Here is a 25,133-nt window from a genome sequence, read left to right on the forward strand (position 1 = left end):
CGCCGGTTACCAACATAGTTCAAACTATCGCTCAATTTTGAAACTCTAATCCCCATTTCCATTGAGTCAACAACATTAGACCACAGGTCCACAACAATGCTATAACACAATGACAAGACCTCCAACTAGGTCTCTCTCTCTCTCTCTCTCTCTCTCTCTCTCTCTCTCTCTCTCTCTCTCTCTCTCTCTCTCTCTCTCTCTCCATATTCTGAACTCTTGAAACTCTCCTAAGATAGCCCCGACCTCTCTCTCTCTATTCTGACCTTTCTCTCTCCTTCTCTCTCAAGGTCCCACTCTCAAGGTCCCATTGCCAGATCCAAAGCTCCTCCACGATGGCTCGAGCCACTCTCTCTCCCTCCCTCAATCTCTCCTTCTCCCACTCCGGCTCAACCTATTTCTCCACATGTTGGAATAACACGATACAAACTTGTACTAAACTAACTGCCGGCTAGTATAAACACCAATATTAAGGCACTGTTTGGAAGAGCTTTTGGAGGCCCAAAAAACACTTTCTGACCCTCCAAAAGTACTTTTAAGTAAAAAATGGTATTTGGTAAAATTTTGGAAAAACTGTTTCAGCTTTTGGAAAGAAGCTCTATTTTGGAGCTTTTCGAAAACGCTGCTTTCAGCTTCGTCGGAAAGCTATATTTTTGACCAAAATACCCTCATTTAAAAGTTCCATTTTCCTCCCAAAAATCTTAATCCCACCGCCTCTTCCTCTCTCACCATCCCCTCTCTTTCTCTCTCCCTCTCTATCTCCTTCTTCTCCTCAATGCCGCCAGCCTTGTTTTTTTTCTCTATTTTGGGAGGCAGCCCGTGGCTGCCCACGGTGGCAACCACCACGCCGACCACTCGTGGCCGTGCTCCCCAGCCGCCCCTGCGGCCTGTCGCCCCGGCCGCTGTGGCCCACCACAACAAAAAAAAAAGAGGAAGGGGAGGAAGGGGCAGCCATGGCCGTCGCCTCCCCGACAAGCACTGCGGCCCGCCGTCCCGGCCCCCTCCCGAGGCCCCCCTCCCCAGCGGTCGCCGCAGCCCGCCATCCAGCCCCCTCTCGAGCCCCCCCTCCCCCCGCGGTCGCCGGGGCCTGCCGTCCCAGTCCCCTCCTGAGCCTCCTCCGGTGGCCATCACAGCCCGCCGTCCCGGCTCCCCTCCCGCGGCCGTCGCGGCCCGGCCCCCTTCCGGCGTCGTCGGTCTCGCGGGGAAGAAGAAAGAAGAAAAAGGAAACGGAGGAAGGAAGGAGAAGAAGAGAAGAAAAAAAAAAGAATAAAAAAGAAGAAAAAGAAAGAAAAAAAAGGAAAAAAAAAAGAAAAAAAAAGAAAAAAAGAAAAAAGAATAAATAAATAAATATGTATATAAATGAATGAATAAATAAATAAATAAAATAATAAAATAATAAATAAATATATTTTAATGAAATAAAATAATAAATAAATAAGTAAAAATAAATATTAGTAATTATTTAACCAATTTTTTCACCTAACTAGAAAATTTGTTAGAGATAAATGGTCATAAAAAGAGAGAAAAATTAATTTATACTAATAATTATAATATTTTATACATTTATTATTATATTATATTATAAATATAATATAATATAATATAATGTTATGTTAAATAATTTAATATTATATTAAATTATTATTCTGTTATAGTACTATATTATAATAATATTATATTACATTACATTAATATTATACTATATCATATATTTATGTATTAATATATATTATATTTTATTATGCACTATTGTATAATACTAGTAATGTCCTTTATGGTTATTTTTTTATATAAACGTACTTTTTCAGTTTATTTACCAAACAAATGTTAAAGCACCATAGCACTTTACAAATGTAGTTACCAAACAGTAAACTGTTTTTTATAAAAGCTCTACTTCCAACAACTCTACTGCCAATAGCTCCCCCAAACAGGGCCTAATTTGGTAGACCTTGCATTTAACTCCTGCTCTGCATTAACTTCAATTTAACTAGTAATCAGATTTGAAATAAAGATAGAAATCTATATGCGACGATATATTTACAATCAATTATTTATATAAAATACTCTGAGCTGATGTTCCAACACTTCATTTTCCAGAGAAACCGAGTAAATGCCATGAAAACTGGAGCAAAACTTCATCAAGTCTTAGCTGTCTCTGGCATCCTTGCTAAGGGTTCAGCTGTACGTCTAACCCTCAAATTCGAAAAATGCCCAATCATCATCTGCAGGCACAGAGATCTTGCGACCAACACAGATCTCCGCATCATTATTATTGCTACTTTCTTGCTGCTGCCCCTTTGAGGAATCTTGGTCATCTAATTCCACATGACTGAGGACCCTATCTGATGAATGTACACTCTCATGGCATGACGAACTGGATGACGATGCCAAGCTGGAAGTTGGTGATCTTTGTGATTTACTAGGAGGTATGCGGCCATCAACTCTTGCTTTGAGCAACATCACATCCTCACAGATAACAGCTATTTCACCTCTTAAGAAGACAGAAAAACAGCACATGTAAGCTTAATTATAACTTCACTAGAAACACGTCATATCCACAAAATTAGGACAAAAAAATCCATAAAACTGCAGATTATCACCATATTGTGATAGCTCCATAGGTTGCTAGGGATTATAAATTTTTAGATAAAAACAACTCAATATGAAGACGAGAAACTGATCTTCAACATAAATAATTTAAAAATTGGGGTAGTCAAACAGAATTAAACTTTAAAAATATTAAACAACTAAAGAGATATAAAAACACAAAAGCTTACTGCAATGCATCAACAATGTGACCACGGTCCATCAAGAACTCCCTCAACTGCAAAACAGTAATAAGAGCACGAAGAATGGCTGATTAGTTGCATTAGTTGCCAATAGATGTACATCATTTTACTAGGATATTCAATGGGCACAAAGCATAATATGAGACCTTGGAGTTCTCCTCTGCCTCTTGTTGCAGTTTTTTTGACTCTTCTGCTATTGTATCCCTGATGAGTTCTTGTTCATGAAGAGCCTTTCGAGCCAATTCTTCTTTTTCAAGCTTTTCCTGCTCAGCTGCTGCCATTTTTTCCTCTGCAGCATATCTTCGTGCTTCAAGAGCTCGGCGGATCTAGTATGAGGTAGACAGCCTTCAATATCGCTAAGTTAATGAAAAAAAACGTTTGGACATAAAAACAATATGCAAACAGTCAAGAGACTCAAAACAAGGAAGTTTGGATTTTTACATTAACCCTTAGCAGTCAGATTGGCATAAACTCAATATTTCAAACAAAGATTTAAAAGTTAAAACCATCTCAGAGAATGGAGATAAGCACCCTCTTCAAGATATTGGCTAATAAAAGCTCAACATATTATATGAAACCAAAGATCATCTTCACATTATGAGAACTAGACAAGTTCAGCTAAAAAAGAAGATATTTGAAAAAAAAACAAGAAGAAGAATAAACAACATTAGATGAATTTTACAACATATGATGTTACTTCAGACTCGGATTTTCAAGTCTCTCAAATCCATCATCATATTAACATCAAAGGCTTGGCAACTTCTGTACCGAAAAAAAGGAAGGTAGGTATGTAGGTAGGTCGGTACTAATATATGTATGCATGTACGTATCCACCATGTTCACAAAAGATATACAGCACATGGTATGGAGACTTCTATGGAAGCTGCCACGTCTAGGATACTAATATTCCCCAAAAAACTCCTCGTGGAACTCTGACAAGGAAATCTCCTGGGAGGAAAGACACTTAACCAGACCAGTTATGTTTAGTGAACAGAATGAAAGGATAATCAAGATTGCTATTTCAACATGAGGTTCTAGGGAAGTTCGTGTAGAGGCATATAGGTCTTAGCCACCACTCACTTTGTCCTCCTGGGACCTCCAAATGACTGAATCAGCTCATGGTGTGGTTACGAACACCTTGACGTGCCTGGAGTTTACAGAACTCTCATGTTGTTAAAGAGTAGTTGCAGGAAAGTCATAAGGTAAGTGTGGTATGAGGATTAGCATTTAGATTTCAACTTAATGGCTGGTAGAGGTTGGAACAGAAATACCGCACAATGTGCCAAATGGATAGAAAAGGAGAATGGACGGTTAAAAAAAAATTCTGGATGTTCATTAGATCCCAATACAAAAGTGCTACAAGGAGTTTCATCATAAGGAATCAATGCACTCAAACTGTAAAAGCTATCACAATTTTTTTTCTTCCCTTTTTTTTGGTGGGGGAGGAGGGGAGTGGGATCCTATCAAGTTATTAATGAGACAATTGTAGTAGAAAATAACTAATATATATACAACAGGAGTAGCCTGTCAATGTATTTGTTTCCCATATATGCCATTGTCATCCAAAATGGCAATCTCAAAACTTTCCCGTGGTATATATGCAGGAAAACCAAGCAAACAGCAAATTTGTCAGCACGGAGAGTTAAGGAGGCAATGAAGACTGCTGGTTACAAATGGAAGGACAGTAAAAGATGATACCCATAAGATTCTACAAGCAGATACACGAACTGACATGTTCCCATGGAAGTAGTTGTTGTATTGCTCTCAACCACTCTGGTGCACGTCTCTGGATGCACGCATGTGAGAAAAGAGGAAAGAAAGGTGGGATCATTATAATATAGATGGCAGCCTAAATGAACAACACTAGACTGTTCAGAAATGACGCAGCAAAGTTAAAGTGCACAAATTGTAATGAGATAGATCTCACTACAAGAAAAAGAGGATTTTCCGACTGTGATCCGCCGACGCTATAGAGAAGCGTTGCTAATTTAGTCACCGCGCCAAATTTTGCCGACGCTAATAAGTAGCGTTGGTATATTACGGCGCTTTTTTAAGTGGCGAAAGTGGGAAGAGAGCTACGACGACACTTATAAGCGTTGTCGAAAGCCCTAGTGCGCTAAGGCGACGCTTTAGAAAGCGTCAGAGGCCTAATCATCCCCGGGGCCTAATCTCCCCAAAAATGACGCTTTAAAAAGCATCTACAGAGGCCTAATCGCCCCCCTCCACAAGACTACGCTTTAGAAAGTGTCGTCGGAGGCCAATCGCCCCCCCCCCCCCTCTCCAGCCCCTGCCTCCACAACAAAATCTCTAACCCCTTCTAACCCAACCGCTATCATCCCAACCCCCCTTTCCTTCCTGATCCCAACCTCCTTTCCATCATCCCAACCCCCCTTTCCGGTACTACCTCCATCAGCCGGAACAAGTACAAGGTAGTGGTGGATGCGGAGGAGGGCCGCTGTCGGAGGGAGGACATGGTTGAGATCCGGAAGAGCCGTCGGGAGCAGAGCCTCCAAAAGAAGCGCCGTGAGGGCATGCAGGCCCAGCCCTTCCCCCCCTCCTCGATCCACACCACCCTCGAGAAGAAGGTGATCTACTTTGCCCGTTTGATTTGTCGCTAGATTGGCCAGACAGATGGGTTTGCTAGGGTTTTCCTAGTTGTAGGTCTAAGGATTGGGATTTGGAGCTCACGATCCTTTCTTGTTTTTTTATGAATTCGCAGCTGGAGAGCCTTCCGGCTATGGTGGCGGGGTTTTATTCGGACGACAGCACGCTTCAGTTGGAGGCAACCACACAGTTCCGAAAACTTATTTCTATAGGTATTTGATTGATCAAAAAATTCTCTTTTTTCTCATTTTTAATGGTTTCGTGGTACCTCTTCTTCAATAATATATTCTCATTTGTGTTTTCCCCAACTTCAGGTCACAACTTATTCTATCGAAAAAATTTGATTTGCTCATACTTGTTTGTGTTGTTGTTTGATTTATTTATTTTGATCCTTGTAATTACTGGGTGTAATTTGAGCATTTTGAAGCAGCTTGCACGCTCACCGCCATCGCCTCAGGGACCTCAGAGAACACCAAGGTTGTGATAGATCATGGGGTTGTCCCAATTTTTGTTAAGCTTCTCAGTTCCTCAAGTAATGATGCCCGTGAGCAGGTACACAAGGATCTGTATATTCAGAATTTGGATTTTTTTAACAAATAAATATACTTGTTGATAACTCTCAACAGGTTTATTTTTTTGGGAAACCTTGAGCAGTTTTTGATCCTAACCCCCCCATTGGGGGCCACTACCTCCTCAAATCCACCAGAAACCGTTAAGAAAACCTTCCGTTGATGGATATGTGCAGAATGTATACATAGTTTTAAAATCTTTTTAAATATTTTTTTTTAAAAATAATTATAATGATGCTTTAAAGCGTTATAAAAAATATTAGTGGTCAAAAGACGACGCTTTTAAGCGTCGCTAACTGCCGACGCTTATAAGCGTCGGCTTTTAGCAATGCTTTAGTGACGCTAAAAGTCGGCAGTTAGCGAAGCTTTAAAAAGCGTCGGCAGATTTTTTTTTTTTTTCCACTCTCACATTGCCGACGCTTTTGCGACGCTTTATAAAGCTTCGGTAATAAAATTAACGACGCTTATAAGCATCGGTATAGGCAATAAAAAGCATTAGCAATGCCTGATTTTTTTGTAGTGTCTGTACACTGAAGAAAACTAGGTATATATTTTGGGAGAAGGGGTATCATGTCATCAAGGGCCTACTATACAATAGTAGAAATAAGGAGGGTTAAATGGAATAAAGAAAAAATCCAAAAATTGTAATTTATACATAATTATTTATTTTTTCTTTCCAAAACTAATTTGGTTGCATCTGGTTGTGGAATAAAGGAGGGTTAAATAGAATAAAAGCCCCTTTACTCCACTAATTACTTCAACTAGCCACATGCTAGAAAAGTAAACAATGTATTCTACAGGTTAATAGGGCATTCAAAGAGTTGCTAGTGCTACCTTTCCCTCGTACCTGAAGTAAGCTATTCCACCGTGTAGCATGGAGTAGTTTATTCCAGCATAAAGAGGGTTAGGAGTAAAGTCCTATATATCATATAGGGCCTTTAGGTGCCAATAGCAAATAAATTCAATGAAGATGCCTGATATGGTATATGGATATGATTCAATTAGATGGCACGACTTGGTCCCAGGTCTCTTGTTTCCTCAGATTTAATTCTCCCAATTTATAAGTTCTGAACTTTAAAGCTAATTAGATCTTAAAGTATGAAAAGACAAGGGTAGAATTTAAGCAAACACATATTAAACTATGGTCATATCAAAACAACTGTTTTTACATTTGACAATAAAGAAAAATAATTAACAGCATTAAGATACCTTGTAGAAAGATCACAAGAAATTAAATCTCACGATTTGGATGTATCAAATGGTGTCCGTGGACATGTTTGATCTTTACTAAGGTGGTAAGAAAGAACAGCAGATATTGCCTAGCAAAGCATAAGTGTAAAAGGCCAAGCAACTTCCAGGCTCTGACTGCCTACAAAGTATGTTATTCAATCCATAAAAGATGGTGAATTATAAGACTAATTAAATTAACATATTAGATCATGAAAGCAAGCTGCAGGTTTAGGAACCCATAACAGCTTCTGAAAACAAAAACGCAATACTTGTTGGTTCCAAAAATCCCATGATAGCAAGGTGGGCAGTAGTATAAACATCCACATATACATGTAGGTGTGTAAGCATTAGGTTTTAAATACCCTGGTATAGGACACCCCATGTACCATCACTCGGGGTGGTGGGGGGATGGTGGATGTCCCACCTCCCGCCCGACAAATCCCATCCCTACACCTGGGACAGAGCCCCATTCCAACACTCGGGACAGTAGGATGCCCTGCTGTCCCACCAGTATAAACCTTGCGCATACATATAATGTATATGTATACATTTACCTACATACAACACGCATGCACAAGTATAGCTTCGCAAGAAGAGAAAGAAAAGAAGTATGACAGTTACATCACTTTGATATGTTTACAGCATGTCAACAAGTTATCATCTAGAGTGTGTTTATACTACATTGTTAACTTGATATATGCCCAACTGAAGGCAAAGGTCACCAAGTTATCATCTAGAGTGTGCTTATACTACATTGTTAACCTGAGCAAAGAAACTCTCGTGGTCAAATATTTATGTTATTGCTCTTGGAGCTCAAGACAGACACCTATGTTTCTGGGAATGGATTGAGCTTATCTGAATAAAGATTGCCAGTTTGGCAACTCAGAAGGCTATGATCTATGAGGTATTTAAGCTTGTAAGTCTGACAAAAGCTTTGTTAAATGGGTTTTAGGTTGTGTTACCTGGACCAGCAAGCAGGTTGGCTAAATGGGCTAACCAGCTGGAGTTTTTCAACTTAAGAGGATTGTTTCTTAGCATCTTAACTCCGCAATAAGTGTTTCAAGTGATTAAGGCTTGTTAGGTCAGCACACAACTCACAAAGAATTAATAACGTTGTTTTATAGTATCTTAACTTTGATAAAAGAGTTGAAGAGTCCTCGACTTACAAAAGATTCATCATACGCATAACAAGTATGGTGATACATCCAATGCTTTCACCAGCTACTCACAAGCCACGCAATCATCTTGAATGAAAATAATCAATATTACTAAACATTACATTCAACAATACTAGAAATGAAATATATTTGACTGATGCATCTTGGTGAGCCATAGTGGTAGCCACCTAAGGAGGCAGGTCCAGACTTTTGATCTGTTGCCTACACATTTCGCCTGGGACATTTGCAACCCCATGTGGCAGAAGATGATGAGACTACACCAATGGACTCTAGAAGCCTCCATACTTGGAGGCATCTCATTATCAATTTCAACTTTCTCTAACCATACTGGTAAACAAGAAAAAATCTACATTAAAATAAAAAAACTGCAACATCTTTCAAGCAGTGAAGCAATATAGAAACAAAAAAGCAACAGACAATTACCAGAAAATATAATGTCAAAGCAAATTCAATCTTTTAAGATTAAAAGATAACTAGACTAAATTAAAACGTATAATTTTTTTGGAAAGCTCAAATACACTGTTAAGATTCTCAAAGCCGCACCTTGTCTACCTTCTCAAAAGGCCTTCTATGAGGAATACATTCAAAACATTTAGTCCACTGTTTTCCACATAATATAACACAACATTTGACATCATCAATGAGATGTCAGGATTGGAGAATCCATCTAATGCATTCAAAAATTCAATAAATTGAACAGAATAGCAAAGATGGATAACCAATAAGAAAACCAAAAAAGTCAGGAAGTGCGAATGTTCAGATCAAAGAGTAGACATAAGCATATCTTAGTATGTCTGTAGAAACATAAGCAAATGTCAGAACTCAGAAGTGCACCTCCTCAATGACTGAAAGAGATTTATTCCGTTCATCTGACAAATTGAGAAGTCGAGATTGAAGCTCCCGAGCTTCAGTTGCTAAAATAGCCTTTTCACCATAAATCTCTCCTGTGTGCTGTAAAATACAAGTAAATGGCTTCAGTTCTCCCTTTCAAGCAATCAACAAAGCAAAAACAACAATAACAAAGACAACCAACCATGTCATTTGCTTCCTTTGCATGCTTCAACATCTGCTTGAGTTCATCCACCTGGAGAAGAATATCTTGACCAGCAGTCAAGGCCTCCTCCTTGGTCTGTTTGGCCCTCTCCTCAAGTTGCTCTACCTCTTTCATCAAATTAGTCACCAATTCCTTGGCAGACAACAAGTTTTTCTGCACCATTTTCTTAAAGATGTTAAAGCTCCCTTGCAGCAACATTTTTGCTGCTAGATAAAACAGAAAATATTGCCAGCAAAAACTATAATTATTACAGTTTATTTATAGTTTTGTATGAATGCGACATGGAAAATGTTAGATTTTAATACAAACAAAAATTGCAGCAAGGAAAAAATAACTAAGGAATCATATGCAGCCTCCTAACTGCCCTGCATGGGGTGTAGGACACCTTTGCATGTAGACAGGCTACCCAGTGGGCACAACAGTGGCCACCATGAGCCCAAGCCCCAGATATGCAGCCCTCCTCCTCTATAATTATTCTTGTATTTTAAAATTTTATTCAACTATTTATAAATTTAATATCCAATCATCTATTATTATGGACTTTGTTTATATATATATATATATTGTAAATTTTATTATGCAAGTGATCCTCACTATTTGTTTGTTGTGATGTATTTCAATTCACATATACAATAACATAATGACAAATGACAATAATAGCAAGAATGTAAAATCACAAGTTATACCACTATAAGGCTACATAAAAGTAAGTTTAAGGTTAAGGACTCACAGGACAATTACTGAAAGATCTTGTTTATTAAAGAGGGCCATAATGATTATCAACCTAAAAAATTTTAAAACCAAGAGTAGTTTCTCTCTTGCATAGCTTTTTTTTTTCAATTAATACTAGCTTGCCAAGGACAATTTCATAATCATTTTCTTCATCCAAGACTTTCCCATCAATATTGGGTCAGCAATAGTGCAGAACTCTAATCCAAGAAAACTCCAAGGAAGGATTTTCCCCTTAACGATTTATTACACAGGGAAATTGAGTTATAGATGATTTAACTAAAAATCTCCTACACAATGATAGATTTTTTGGTATAATTTTCTTGCTCTGAAAAACTGCTGTAATTGCACATTGACCACCAAAATGGCAGACGTGGTACCTTATTGTTTTTGGCATCAGTAATAAATTCTTCCAGAAACTCAATGCTAATAAGATGGCCTGACCGAGTAGCTAATGTGAATGGTACATCAACAGAAGGCAGCTCACTCTCGATAGATAACAAATCAGTACCACCCTTGGATAAACACTTCGACTGCTGTTCTTCATCTTCGCTACTAGTACCATCAAGATCCTTCTGTATGCCAGCACCAGTGTCCATAAAATCAGAGCTTTTCTCACAAACCATCTGCAAGGTATCTTCACCAGAGATAAAAGTAGATGCAGCAGTATCATTAGCTACTAACCCATATAAAGCCTGACTCGTAGCAGGTTCAACTGAAAATTGGGATTGCTGCACTTCAGATTCACTTGCATAATGGTTAATATCAACTTCTAAAGCAGCTCCATACTCCAATTGATCTGGATTCTTTTCAACATTTGCTGATGAAGGATTCTTAACATCGGAAATAACAGCTTCAATGGATTTTTTAGCATTCAACTCGTACAAATCTTCACCAAGATTCAGAGCATCATTCGCATTTTCTGCTACTTTCATGCAAGACTGAAGGTGTTCACCCAAAGAATCCTGTTCAAGTTTGGCATTGGAGGTTAATTTGTCGGAGTTATTTTCACTATGGGCATCAGAAAGGTCAGCATCAACCATTGTTTTACACTGGAAGCCGTCAAGATGAGGAGCATCATTCTTCACATCAGAGGTGAAACCAGTTCTATTATCCACTAAATTTGGTAACAGATGGGGACTTGGATAAATGTTTGCTTCAAAGCATTCAGCACAAGGCATGAAAAAACTCGGTTCCTTTGGATCACCTGCATATCCAACTTGTGAAGCTTCATCAACTGCTTCCACCATACCTGATGAATTGACAACAGCAGAATCTGTATCATGATCAGAAGCTCTTCCACGTCTTGCTAAATCTCCTTCTGTGAGCAGAGTCATATTGGCTTCATCAACTTCTTCATGTCCCACTGGAACAGCCTGCTTGCCCAGCCCAACTACACTTGCAAATCATAACCCACCATTAGGCATGATATTTGAAAAAACATGTAACAACACACTTGCAAATCATAACCTACCATTAGAGTCGTCCATGCACCTATTGCACATAAGGACACGCACGCATAAATTATCTCAAAAAAAAAAAAAACACCATAGCCAATAACCCTAATCCCAACTATAGTTTCAAAATCAACATAGAAAATAATCTCATAGTTCTTTTAAAGGACAAGCTGGTGCAATGCAAAAAAAAACTAGAATATAGATTCAGAAGCAGGCATCATGCTGTTTTCGTGCATCTGGATATGAAAAAAATAATCAAACATAGATCATCAGTCTTACCTTCAGCACATAAACCTTCCATTTCATTTGGTAAAACATCTGAAAGAATAAATTCAACTGCAGCATCAACATCCTCAGGATGTTCTATGGCAACAGCCTTTAATATACGAAGATCAACCTGAAGAAAGAAAAAACAAGGTCTGTCACTCCAAGGCATAAACCGAAACTGAATAAGTTTTCAGAAGTACAAAACCCTGTGATACAGAGAACAGAGGGGGCAAAAAAGACAAAAAAGTAATTATTTATTAAATAAATCAGCAGTATATAAAATGAATATAATAAAGAATAAACTATAATAAAAATGAACAAAATATTCCTAGAATCTAATTGAATGAATAAGAAATAAATAAATAAATTATTCCATGATGCAAAGAAAGAAGGTACCTAGCAACAAATGCAATGCAAAAGATAAATCATTTAGTACAAAAATATATTATCGCTAATATGTCAAATATTTTTATGCAAATTTCAAATATATTTCAGTACAACACAAAGCTCGACCTAAGACATGACCTAACTGATTCAATCCAAGTTATGTTCGAGCTAGAAATTATTAAGTTGGATCGACTTTGTTTTGGGTTGGTCAAATCACACTAATAGCCACCTGACTCTCAGCATTCCTAGTGTTACATATTGACCCTTAGATGATTCTATCATTTCGCACTTCCTTCCCATCTTCCACCATGTTCCCTACATATGGGTACGTATATGTGTGTGTGCATGCATGTGTGTATCCTTCATTGGATCAAGATAAGAGATTGAGTGAGATCGAATGAGTTCTTTTTTCTTTCTTTTCTTGTTTTATTCTTTTTTTTGGGTGTTCACAGGATCTGCTCAAAAGATAGTAAGTTCTTTTGGCAGTGAAGATACATAGAAAGTCTTTTGGCCATGGACACATAAGGCATGCTGGATAGTAAATGTTTTAATGGGGAATTTGGAGTGGCCTGATTGAAAAGAGACGATTGAATACAGGAGTTAACATTGTAGTTGTGGTTTGTTGAGAGGATTTTATTTCTCTTGGTTGCACATCCAAGGATACCTGATGAAGCTACAAAAATTACATGCTTGAGTCATACACATGTCATGGACTTGGATGATATGTACTTGAACCAATGTATGCCGAAGGGTGATATAAGGAATAATGGGGTTCGACATTGGGTTCGTGCCTAAGTCATCTAGAAGGTTGCTACAAATTGATAAATAATCGTGGAGATCTAACTGAATAAGGCTGGTATCGATAAAATACAGGCAGATGTGGAAGGACCAGATATCAAGATGAGTGCATATTATAGGAAATATTGACATCAAGATAAGTCAAAGATCTTATCCAATCAAGAGGCATGTTGTAGGGAATATTTCTTTTTTCCTTATTTATAAAATTCTTTTACCTTTTAAGCAGAAAACAAATGCACACATTTGTGAGAAATTCAAAGGAACTTACAACTAGAAATAGAGATGCCTAGCCATTATAAAGAGCATCTTGAAACTAATGAAATTTCTTGTTCTATTCTCTATTTTTCTACGAGAGTTCTTTATTATTGCTTCTTCCTCCTATATTGCTACTCCATTGTTAAGTGGATCTTCTTCAAAGAAGAAAGATTATTGTGCGCACTATTTTATTATCAAAGCATGTTTGTTTTGTCTATGGTGTTCTACATGGAGCTTGAAGCCATGGTTCATCAAAGATCGATCCAGTAGTTGCAAGAGATAGCTTAACTATAGGTGGAGCATCATTGTGCATTTGGTCATGGTTGCCGCCTCAAAGGATTGGACTGGGATCATGATACGGCATCAATGCATCTTCTGAGGCATGCTCTAAATCAAGAGCTCGTTCATCTTCCCCTGCTTAATGATAGAGTCTCACAAGATCATCAAAGGCTCTTTGGCATCAAAGCCATGATTCCTGAGTTTCATGAGAAACTCGATCCAAAGAAACATCCTTGATTGGGTCACCACCATCAAGAGGTTCTTTGAAGCTATGGATGTTCTCAAAGATTGTGACCTTAAAATTACAAGGCCATGCGTCAATGTGGTGGGAGAAAATTCAACGCTCTTGACTGAGCATTGGAAAAATAATCACCAATTGGCCAAAGATGAAGCAGCATCTAAACCGACTCCAAGGAGTTTTCAAACTCTTTGCTTTGACATGCCCACATGCAGATGAAAAAACCCACGTAACTCATTATCTTAATACAAGTTTAGATATATGATGAGATCGCTAATGAAACCATGCAGCATGTCATGCCTATCACAAGATGCTGCATGCAAAGAAGCTGCAACAAGGCCAAATAGCAAGAAGGGAATCAAACAATGCACGTGCCACAATGCGTGCTACCACTTCCTTCTTACAGGATCCTAAAACTATCCAGTCTAGCACTACAAGAAGACCACCAACCATCATGTCGAGCGAGGCATCATCACAAACTATGCCACATGACACACATACTTTGTCATTTTTCTCTAATCATGGAGATCAAGGATGCTATGCTCTCGAGTGTCCATGCAATATTCAGTGGAATCGTCCCGAACAGCTCGATTTGGGGGTACCAAGCCATACGACAATGGACCGGGATGATTCCAGCAACCAAAACGAAAAACCGAGACGGAAGGAAAGAGAGGAAAAGAGAGAGCAGAGGAGGGAGGGAGAGGGAGAGGGAGAGGAAGGAGGAGAGGGAGGATGATGGTCGACCAACAGAGGGTCGTGGAAATTGCCGACTTCACTTAATTTTTTTGAAAATAAAAAGGAGCCCCCTCCAGGACCCTATTTTGAATGAAAAAGGAGAATCAAAGGCGAAACCCAAGGAAACCGGAGGCTAAACCCCTCCTCCGCCCCTCCGCACGGCTCCCTAGCCCTCCGCCGGCCTCTGCCAGATGTCTGCCACCCTCCTCTCTCTCTCTCTCCCTCCCTCTCCCTTCTCTCTCTCTTCCTCTCTTCGGTTCTCCCTCTCTCCCACCTCTTCTACTGTGTCGGTATGGGCCCGTCACAGGACGACATAGGGGCATACCGACCCATGCCGCTAGAAAACCGGTTCGACCACCGGTTCCCGCACAATTTTGGTCCACACCAATGCCCCACTACTGTAATCTACCTTGTTGATGCATATGATGATGGCAAGTATGAAGAGCACGCCATCGATCGCTAAGAGGTGGTGAACCCGTCCATGATGACAAACTAGGAGATGAACCCACCATCGAGCTTGAAGTAAATCAAGACCAAAGCAACATCTTGCGGAGAATGACATATGCACATAAAATCGAAGAGATTGGCTTTGAACCAACATTTTTTGCAATCTGCATAACTACTGGACATGTTTGCACCATCAATATTGATAGCAGGTCAGTGCAAAAATATTATATCTCTAGACGTCATTACAAGTTCAATCTAAAGAATAGAAAAGCATCTTGGCCGTACACATTTGCCTGGTTCAAAAAAAGGCAGTGAGGTAACAGTCTCCAAACACTGCCCGGTTAATTTCTTTATTGGTGACACTTATGTTGACAGCATATGTTATGACGTAACACTGATGGATGCTTGCCATATGTTACTTCACCCTTAGTAATTTGATCAAGGGTGATCCATGATGGAAGATAAGACACATCTTTTGCAAAGCTAGAGTAAAGATCATGCTCTAACCTATGAAGGAGGAAACCCATCAAAGAAGGAAATTCCAAGTCTCCTTACTATCAAAAGCTTCCTTAGTGAAGTAAGGGCTCGGGTGGTCTCTATATGATCAACCACTAGGAAGAGGCTAGTGTAAATCCAGCACCCAATAAGGAGCTTGACAATTACTGCCTGATGCGCTCCCTAGAGGTCTACCCCCTATGCGTGAATCCAACATATGATAGACCTCGTATTTGGTGCCAACTTGCTCAATCTCCTTCACTACCGCATGGTGCCAAAGGAGTATGAGGAGGTATAAAGGCAAAGTCAATGAGCTTTTATGCAAAGACTCAATTTGCAAGAGTTTGAGTCCCCAAGCCCACCCTGCTCAGTCCAAAGAAAGATGGAACCTGGAAATGTGCATGGGTAGCAATGCCAATAGAAAGATCACATTGAAGTAGCGATGTCATCTCTCGATTGGATGATATGTCAGACCAGCTTGCAAGACCTTGCATTTCCTCCAAGATCGACCTTCTCTCAAGCTACCAACAAATTTGAATCCGCTCAAGCAATAAGTGGAATGGTGTTTAAAATGCATGATAGGTTTTACAAGTGGCTTGTCATGCCATTCAATCTCTAATACTCAAGCACGTTCATGTGAGCCATGAATCAAATACTTCAACCACTTATTGGAAAATTTGCAGTTGTGTATTTTGATGGCATACTTGTGTACATCTACAATTCTTGCGAGCATATTGAGCACTTAAGAGAGGTGCTTGGAACCTAGCGCCAAAAGAAGCTGCATGTGAACTCCAAGAAATGCTCGTGAGTGGTATCCAAATTGATCTTCTTGAGATATGTCATATTCGAAAATGGCATCCGAGTTGATGGGGAGAAGGTCAGAGCCATCAAAGAATAACCAACTCGTCGAAACATCCACGATGTTCAAGCTTCCATGGCCTCGCAACATTTCATCGGTGCTTTATCAAGAGCTTCTCCATCGTGGCCCTTATCACAAACCACATGAAGGAAAGATCATCTAGATGCTCAAAGCTGGTATAACTTTCACAAATTGAAAGTTTGTTAATGATGCAAGCACCCGTCTTGGCACTACCTAACATCGACAAAGTTGCTAGGTAGACCTATAAAGGCACAATCAACAAGCTTTTACACAGACTCAATCTACGAGAGTTTAAGTCCCTGTACTGTGCCCAACCCTGCTCACTCCAAAGAAAAATGGAACCTGGAAAATAAGCATGGTTAGCAATGCCATCAAAAAGATCACGATGAAGTAGTCATGTCCCATCTCTCAATTGGATGATAATGTCAGACCAACTTGCAAGAGCCCTCATTTTCTCCAAGATTGACCTTCGCTCAAGCTACCAACAAATTTGAATATGCTTAGGCAATAAGTGGAACCTTGTTTAAAATGTATGATGGGATTTACAAGTGGCTTGTCATGCCATTCAATCTCTAATACCCGAGCACATTCATGTGAGCCACGAATCAAGTACTTCAGCCATTTATTGAAAAATTTGTAGTTGTGTATTTTGATAAAATACTTATGTACATCTGCAATTCTTGCAAGCATACTGAGCACTTATCAGAAGTGCTTGGAACCTAATGCCCAAAGAAGTTGTATGTTAACTCCAAGAAATGCTCATGGTTGGTGCCCAAATTGATCTTCCTGGGATATGTTGTATTCAAAAATGGCATCCAAGTTGCCAAGGAGAAAGTAAGAGCCAACAGAGAATCGCCAACTTGTCGAAGTTCATAGCTTCCATGGCCTTCCAACATTCCATCAGTGCTTTATCAAGAGCTTCTCCATCACAGCCCTTATCACCAACTTGCATGAAGCAAGGAAAGATCATTTGGATGCTTAATGCTGAAAATAACTTCTACAAATTGAAAGTTTGTTAATGATGCAAGCAACCATCTTAGCGCTAATATGATTTTGATAAAGTTGCTTGGTAGCAAGATACGCCATACCGTACCGAACCGGACGGCACGGAAGTGTCTTACTATACTGGTCCGGTATCGATACACGGTACGGATGGTGTACCGGCACTCGAAAAGTTGAACCGGCTTCGTACCGGGCTTACCGACATAGTAATATGGTGGCACCGGTATGGAGCCAGGTACCGAGACGGCATACATTGCTAGGCAGAGTGTGATGCATCAAAGGTCAACATTAGCATAGTTCTTTATCAAGAAGTTGAACAATGCCTATTTCAACAAAAAGCTGAACAAAACCTACCTCAACTACTTTATCTACAATACAAGATTTTCTGCTATTGTGTAGGCCTTGCAACATTGGAAGCTGTACCTCCAACAATATGACTTTGCTCTTTGCTCTGAGCATAAGGCATTATCCTTGGTTAATGGCAAACACCGTCTTAAGCACCAATATAGAAGATAGGTTGCATTTCTCCAGACAGGGAGACAGTACCGCGTGTCCGCGCAACCTCTCACTTCTCCACCCCCGAAAGGAGTAATATCCGTAGCCAGCGGATTGATTCCCTTCCGATCATGGCCTAATAGTTCAACTTTGTGATCAAGCACAAGTCCAGCACGATGAACTGAGTAGCAAATGCACTTAGCTGCCAACATATTCTACTTGGTACACTCCCTGCAAAGGTAGTGTGTTTCAACCTACTAAAAAACCTGTACAAGAAAGATACATATTTTGGAGCTATCTAATCTTCCTTCGAGCATGGAGAAACCCCTAGATTCTCTCTTACCTATGGTTTTCTCTTCTTTGTAACTCGACTTTGCATCTCAAAAATCATCCAAGAACTATACTTTGGAAAACTAGGAGCGACAGCACAAACCATAACCTTGGTAGAAGAAGAGTATTATTAGCCCCAATTGCAGCATGGCATGATGCAATTCGTGATGAGATGTCACATCTTCCAAATAGCTAAAGGTCGTGCAGAACACGTCTTTATACACCTTTGCCTGTCTCTGCAGTTCCATGGATCAAAGTTCTAATGGACTTCATCCTTGGATTGCCTCAAAATACCATGCGGATTTGTCTCCATGTTCTAGTGATGAATAGGTTGAGCAAGATGGTTCACTTCATCCCCTATCGAAAGATGACAAATGCTTCACATGCGGTAGATTTATACTTTGGAGAGATGGTTCGGCTGCAAGAAAATTCCAAGACTATGACTTCAGATCATGATATCAAATTTATGAGTCACTTATGCAGGATACTGTGGAGAATATTGGAAACAACATTGCAATTGAAAAGTGCCTACCACTCTTAAATGGATGGCCAAACCAAGATTGTCAATAGAAACCTTACAAATTTACTCAGATGCCTTATACAAGACAAATTTATGGTTTGAGACTTGGCTCTTCCTCAAGCCAAGTTCATTTATAATAGCTCGTGCGATCGTTCTACTAGCCAAAGTCAATTTGAGATCGTGTATGAGAGAACACCAAACAGTGTGTCCAGTCTGATGTCACTACAAAAAACCCAGCTCATCAACTATGATACAGAAGAGTTGGTGGATCATATCAAAAACATCCATGACTATATTAGGAAGCAACTAGAGGAGCATGACATCAAATGCAAAGAAGCTGCTATACACACGGTCAGCACAGTCAGCCCATTTTCTAGAGAGATTTCCTATCAAAACCTACAACAATTTAAAACAATGAAATATGGCCCTAGCAAAATTATCGACGATAAATACTATCACATGGAGCTTCCTGATGGGTATGATATCTCTCTTATTTCTTAAGTTGTAGATCTTTTTGTCTCCTCTCGATGTAAGGATCAATTTCCGGCTCTAGCTTAACTGCCAACAACTACACCCAATGATCCAATCAAGTAGATTTCTCAATGAATGATGCATCACCACTCGAACCACATCCTATGTATATGTTCAATACTTGATTAGATAGAAAAACAAGCTAGCCATAGAAGATTCTTGGATGTCAGATGTCGAATTGATGAACGTCTCCCCTGCTATGTCGGAGAAATACAAAGCTTATAACCAAAGATCATTGTGCCAGTACCAAGGCCCGTATCGTTTGCCCGAGGGCATGGTTTGATACGTCGTTCCATGTCGAGCCCGTACCGACACAAAGAGAGAGCGAGAGAGATGCATGAGAGGAAGAGAGGGAGGAGAGGGAGAGGGAGAGGGAGAGGGAGAGGGAGAGTGAGGAGAGCGAGAGGGAGAGAGATAGATGGCCGAAGGAGGTTGGCGGAGGGCCGAAGGAGGCCGGGGAAGGGTGCAAAGGGGCGGAGGAAGGGTTCCACTCTCCAGTTCTACTGGTTCATTTGAAACATACGTCCTAAAGGGAACCTTTTTTATTTTGAAAAAATTAACTGAGGTTGGCACCCTCCCTCCCTCTCACTCCCTCCCTCTCTCCCATTCTCCATCTCCTCTGCCCTCCCCAGTATCTCAAATGGAGGGTCGGAACCGTGCCAGTCCACCCTCGGTCGGTACAACACGCCTTAAACTAGATGGTTCATGGTAGCATAGTGAACTTTTCTTATAACTCCCAGACAAGATCTCTCCAATCTGTGGGGAATGGTGGCATTTCATGAACTTGGCTGATATGTACTTGAACCAATATATGTCAAAGGTTGACCCAAAAAAAAAGAAGGTTCAATATCAGGTTCAAGCACATAGTTCACAGTACCGATGCATAACGCCCTATATCGAATATACTATATCATAGAAGTACCAAACCGAAACTCGACATGGGGTCGTACTAAGACTCAATACATCGACTTGATCTTGTATTGAGCATATTGACATTGCTCCAGCATGATACAGGTACGAGATCCAATACCAAGATGGCGAACCTTGTTCAAGCTTAAGTTAGTTCTAGAAGGCTATCACAGATTGGAAAATAATCCTGAAAATGTAATTGCATAAAACCGATATCAATAAAATATAGGAAAAATTGGAAAAAAAAACCTGACATAAAGATGAGTCAAGGATCTGATGCAATCAAGAGGCTTGTTATAAGACATGTTGACATCAAGATGAGTCCGAAATTTTATCCCATCAAGAGACATATTATAGGAAATATTTTTCTTTTATTTATGAAACTACTTTACCTTTTTAGGTAAGGTATGTGGACACATTTGTGGATAGGTTCAAAGACTCCTACAATTATAAATAAGGGTGCCTAACCATTGTAAAGAGCATCTTGAATTAAAATTCTAGATTCTCAATTTTTCTATGAGAGTTCTTTATTGTTGCTTTTTGCACGTATCTTACTCCATAGTGGGTAGATATTCTCCTTCAAGGAGAAAGATTACCAAGTATGCACTATAGAGAATTGGCAAAGACTACAAGCAGATAAGTGCTTATGTGCATACATAATCTCAAACGACATTGGAGATGTCTGGTCAAGGAGTAGGAAGATTGCATGTTGGTGGAATTCTTATAACTTTGGTTTCATGAAGGAGCTTTTTTTTTTCTTTCTTTTGCACATTGGAGAGCATGAGATGGGAAATCTACCATCAAATAGCACCAACACAAAGAGAAAGGAACCCAAGCAAACAAGCTATCAATTCTTCACTGTTTATTCTGTATAGTTATAATACTTTTAGATGGAACAGAGAAGCATGAATGCACAAACACATATACAAATCCAATTATCATAAAAGCTGATGAATAAAAAGTCAAAATCTTGATAAGCTGACCATCAACCTCAACAGAAGTAATTAAATCCAGTATAGGATTCATATTATTATCTGCAAGAAATTGATTAAATTATCAAACCAGCTATGAGAGGCAAGGAATCTGCAATCGCTGTAATTTTTCTTATGCATATAGGTTTTTTTTCCTATTTGCTTTTTGACAATCCATTACAAACCAGTTGCTTTAAAATGATAAGTACCAATTGAACCAGTGGCAAAAAGAAACCAAAAACCAAATCCATACTATAAAACAATTAATTTGTCTCATGAAGAACTCCTATGTCAAATAAGCGATCAAGGGAAAACTAAAAAAACTTAACAACATAAAGTGAAAGCCAAACTTTAAGAAATATCTTTTTTTTGGAGTTCATCATGAAACCGATCATGCTTAAGTTTATGAGTCTCTAGAATTTTGCAAAAAAAAAAATAAAAGAATAAGCAAACAGATTGTAAAGGAGAAAAGGCACGTCTAGGGTCTCGCGACCCTTGAATCGATGTACGAGTGCAACGCCCCTTGACGATATTAAGCATGATTTTCTTTCCTTTTTTTTCGATTGCTTAAACTCTGTCGAACAGTAATATCAAAACTGGCAGCAATTAAATTCCAAAAAATGGCAAAATGCACCGATCCCATGACGAAAAGAACAGTGACTTACTTGCGGGAAAACCTCTCGCAGGGATCGGAAAACCGACTGGACAGTCATCTTCTAATGGTTATTGGCCTGCCAAAAGAAAAGAAATCAGAAGGAAGATCAAAAAACCCTAGATAAGAAAAAGGATCGATCGAGACGAAAAAAACCCTTACCAAAATAGGGAGAAGGGAACTACAAGGCAGGGGAGGGGAAAGGAATGGCGAGACCACCGTACCGGGACTCTATACTTTCCGTATATTTATTTAAAACCGGTCGAGATTCCTCGGGCGTTTCCTTCGTCTCCAAGTACCCTATCAAAGCGGCGGATATTGCCCCGTCGGGTCCTCCATCCACCAGTTCGTTTATACGTTGAGATTCGTGAGGCAATTAATTTTAATAGCATTATAATATTGTTATAATATTATATAATAAGTATATTAATATTATACTTGATAATATAATTTATTATGAAGTATTTAATTAAAATAAATTAGATGAATAATTATAACTGGCAACAAATTACAAGCGATATTATACAAATGGTATACACAAGAGAATAACTATAATAGGTTTAAGTATAGAACAATTGATAATATTTAAGCATAATATCGTAATGCTTAGAAGTATATTAATTATAATTACTCTATCTCAGCTAACGAAATTATAAGTTAGTATAATAAATTAATTAGCATAGGTGCTACCTAATTGTATCTAAAATGTGATACTTTATAATATTTACATTTTCATTAAAAAATATAAAAAAAATGAATAATGATTGTCACATCCTAATCGCCAAGTTCGTGCAACATGATTTAATTTCTAGGAGTACTATTACATGTAGTCCTTGACTATCTATAGCTAAAGGTGGACTTCGAAGATACTTGCACATTTTATGAAGCAAAATAAGTGGTTGATTAGATTAGAAAATCTTATTTGCTACCTAGGAACTAATGGGTTTTGGTGTACCATGTCTTGTAGGGGTTAGACCATATTTTGGCCTAGGATATCTTATGGTCTTACATGAAGCATATGTAATTGTGCATGCATTGTTAGGATTGCTAATTTGCTCTACCTCATCGGGTAACCAACTCAACCGAATTCAAATAGGATAGGTTTTACTTGACCTGCGGCGGATCCAAATGGGTACGAATAATGGTAAAACTTGCAGTGAATCTGACTCAACTTGACCCGATTTAGAAAAACCAATAAACCTGAATTTAGCTTATAATGGGGGTTGAGTTGGGTTAGGTTAGGGAATCATTGCAAGCATTGCAAAAGGTGATTCAGCACTCAACAACAAATGGTTGAACTTCTCAACTATGCCTTTCACTCACTATGTATTTTGCTCCAATCAATGAAGCCAATTGAAGTTAGCCTTGGGACCACATTTTGCTTTCAGGTGCAACTAGTCTTAACTTAAAAAGAAATACTAGACACACATTAAGCAAACCTTATATTTGTGTTATATCTACAAGAAACTGGGAGGATTTAGCAAGCAAAGTCTAACATTTAAAGGATGAGCAATTGGGCAGGCTTATTCCCTCTCTTTCAATAAAAAATAAAGATTGAGTGATTTCAAACATTAGGCCAAAGGAGGTAATTTTGAGTTGGATGTATAAATGCTCAAAAGAAGGAAGCAGCACAAGTAAAACAGGACCTAAAGCCTCTATCTGTCAGAGACTTGGTATCGAATAAGGCTGCCTCCCCAGCACCGTCTTATTCGTTTGCAACAATAGGACTCAAAAGAATCAGGATTGATGAAAGCACTCCAGTCCAGTCGCCTCCGATCAGTGGCTTGTCAACCACCGGACCATCGAAAAGTGTTTTTCGAACAGATTTGATCCTCTCTGCTCGAGCGAAGCGACAAAGCGTGTAGCATCGCACGGTGGCCGTGAAGCATTGATTAGGCATTAGGCATCACCCCGGTGACGAACCGGCTCCTATTTCAATCCGTGCTGGACCGCTTTTTCAACCATTTACCAGACAAGGATCTTCTTTATATACCGGCAATTTCTCTTTCACACCTTGAAATGTCTTGGGTTTATTGAAACCTGGATCCAAAGATCCTGCTTTTCAAGACCTCATCAAGTCAAGGGATGCCCCATTGGTGGATAATCTACATATTGAAGGAACATTCTACAAGCTATAATATGAAAACAAAGGGAATGATTTAAAAAAATAATGAGTCGTAATTGAGACATAGAACAGGATTGAGTGTGCTGCTGAACTTTCCACAAGGTTTAGTAGAGAGTGCTCAAATGAAGGAGTTGAAACGAGCCAAACATAGCCAAACCAAGCTCTAGCTTGGCTCATTTAATAATCAAGCCGAGTTTAAATTGTTCATGAATAACTTGTTTAAGAGAACTAGTGAGAGCCTAGAATCATTTGAGACTTTCATTTATATAGTCTAAGTAATAATATTTTAGTTTTATGGTTAAAATATATTCTATTCTACATAACTTATATTTATCTATAATAAATAATTATAAAGAATATTTGTATACATAACAATAATTAAACTAATATATAACATATATTTATAAATTATTATTTCAAGCTAAGCTGAGCTCGAGCAAGCTTAACCAAGCTCTAGCTTGTCTCATATGTTAACTGAGTCAAACTTAAGCCAAATTTTGAGCAGAACTAGAGCTAGCTCATACATAGCTTGTTTGTTTGCTGGTCCCATTAGAAGATGCTAGTAACCGACTTGGATTAGATTTAGAGTAAAAAGTTTAGGATTGAGAGTAGGGCTGCAGGTAGAGGGATCGATCCACTTCCAATTTGGAGCCGATTCAAAATAATTCGGATGAACCCAAATGAAGATATTTGGATTTGGCCTGGATCAAAAATCTGACCCATTTTTGAAACGGATTAGATTTGGGTCTACAAATTTTCAATCTGAATCTAATTTGACTCGAATGATTTCAAAACTACTATACTATATATTTCTAAACTTTGCTTAGATATAAGGTAAGTTTAGAAAAATCTAAGCATTGGATATAAAACAATAATATGTCTTCTCATGAAAGTGTTCCAACATTTGTTTGCTACAAGATGTTTAATTTTCTACAATATATTTTAAACAAAATAGGATTTGATTTAATATAAGTTTAAAACTTCATATTCGAGAAGCTTAGCAAGCCTAGTATACATTGTTGATCCATTCCTATCAGCTTAAGCTTTTAAGGTCAATTGATTAATTAAAATGGTAGCAGAGTTCAAGCTCTCTCTCGGGCACGTGTGCATGTGCATCTGTGCATGTGCGCCATTCATGCATGCCCTCGTGCAACTTTGCATGTGCGTCATTCATGCAACATGTGCATTGATTAAAAACAGTACCAATAGT

General features: G+C 38.9%; 1 protein-coding gene across 2 annotated transcripts; it reads right to left on the reverse strand.

Annotated features, from left to right (window-relative positions):
• Positions 1-1,854: 1,854 nt before the first annotated feature.
• On the reverse strand, positions 1,855-22,151 carry LOC103696548 (uncharacterized). 2 transcript variants are annotated; one of them, XM_088708510.2, is made up of 10 exons: positions 21,961-22,118; positions 21,812-21,877; positions 18,325-18,633; positions 11,887-12,004; positions 10,531-11,543; positions 9,401-9,574; positions 9,202-9,318; positions 2,933-3,112; positions 2,775-2,821; positions 1,855-2,488 (listed from the first exon to the last, which is right to left on the reverse strand). In XM_088708510.2, exons 4-10 carry the CDS (start codon positions 11,906-11,908, stop codon positions 2,185-2,187), a joined length of 1,857 nt encoding a protein of 618 aa, XP_088564636.2. In that variant the 5' UTR covers positions 11,909-12,004; positions 18,325-18,633; positions 21,812-21,877; positions 21,961-22,118; the 3' UTR covers positions 1,855-2,184. The 2 variants fall into 2 exon arrangements, with proteins under 2 accessions (XP_088564636.2, XP_008776441.3); XM_008778219.6 differs by lacking the exon at positions 18,325-18,633 and having other exon boundaries at positions 21,961-22,151.
• Positions 22,152-25,133: the final 2,982 nt, after the last annotated feature.

The sequence above is a fragment of the Phoenix dactylifera genome, chromosome 12 (genome assembly GCF_051530095.1).
Source record: "Phoenix dactylifera cultivar Ajwa chromosome 12, Ajwa_hap1_PhDact_Kaust_v1.1, whole genome shotgun sequence".
Taxonomy (NCBI): Eukaryota; Viridiplantae; Streptophyta; class Magnoliopsida; order Arecales; family Arecaceae; genus Phoenix; species Phoenix dactylifera.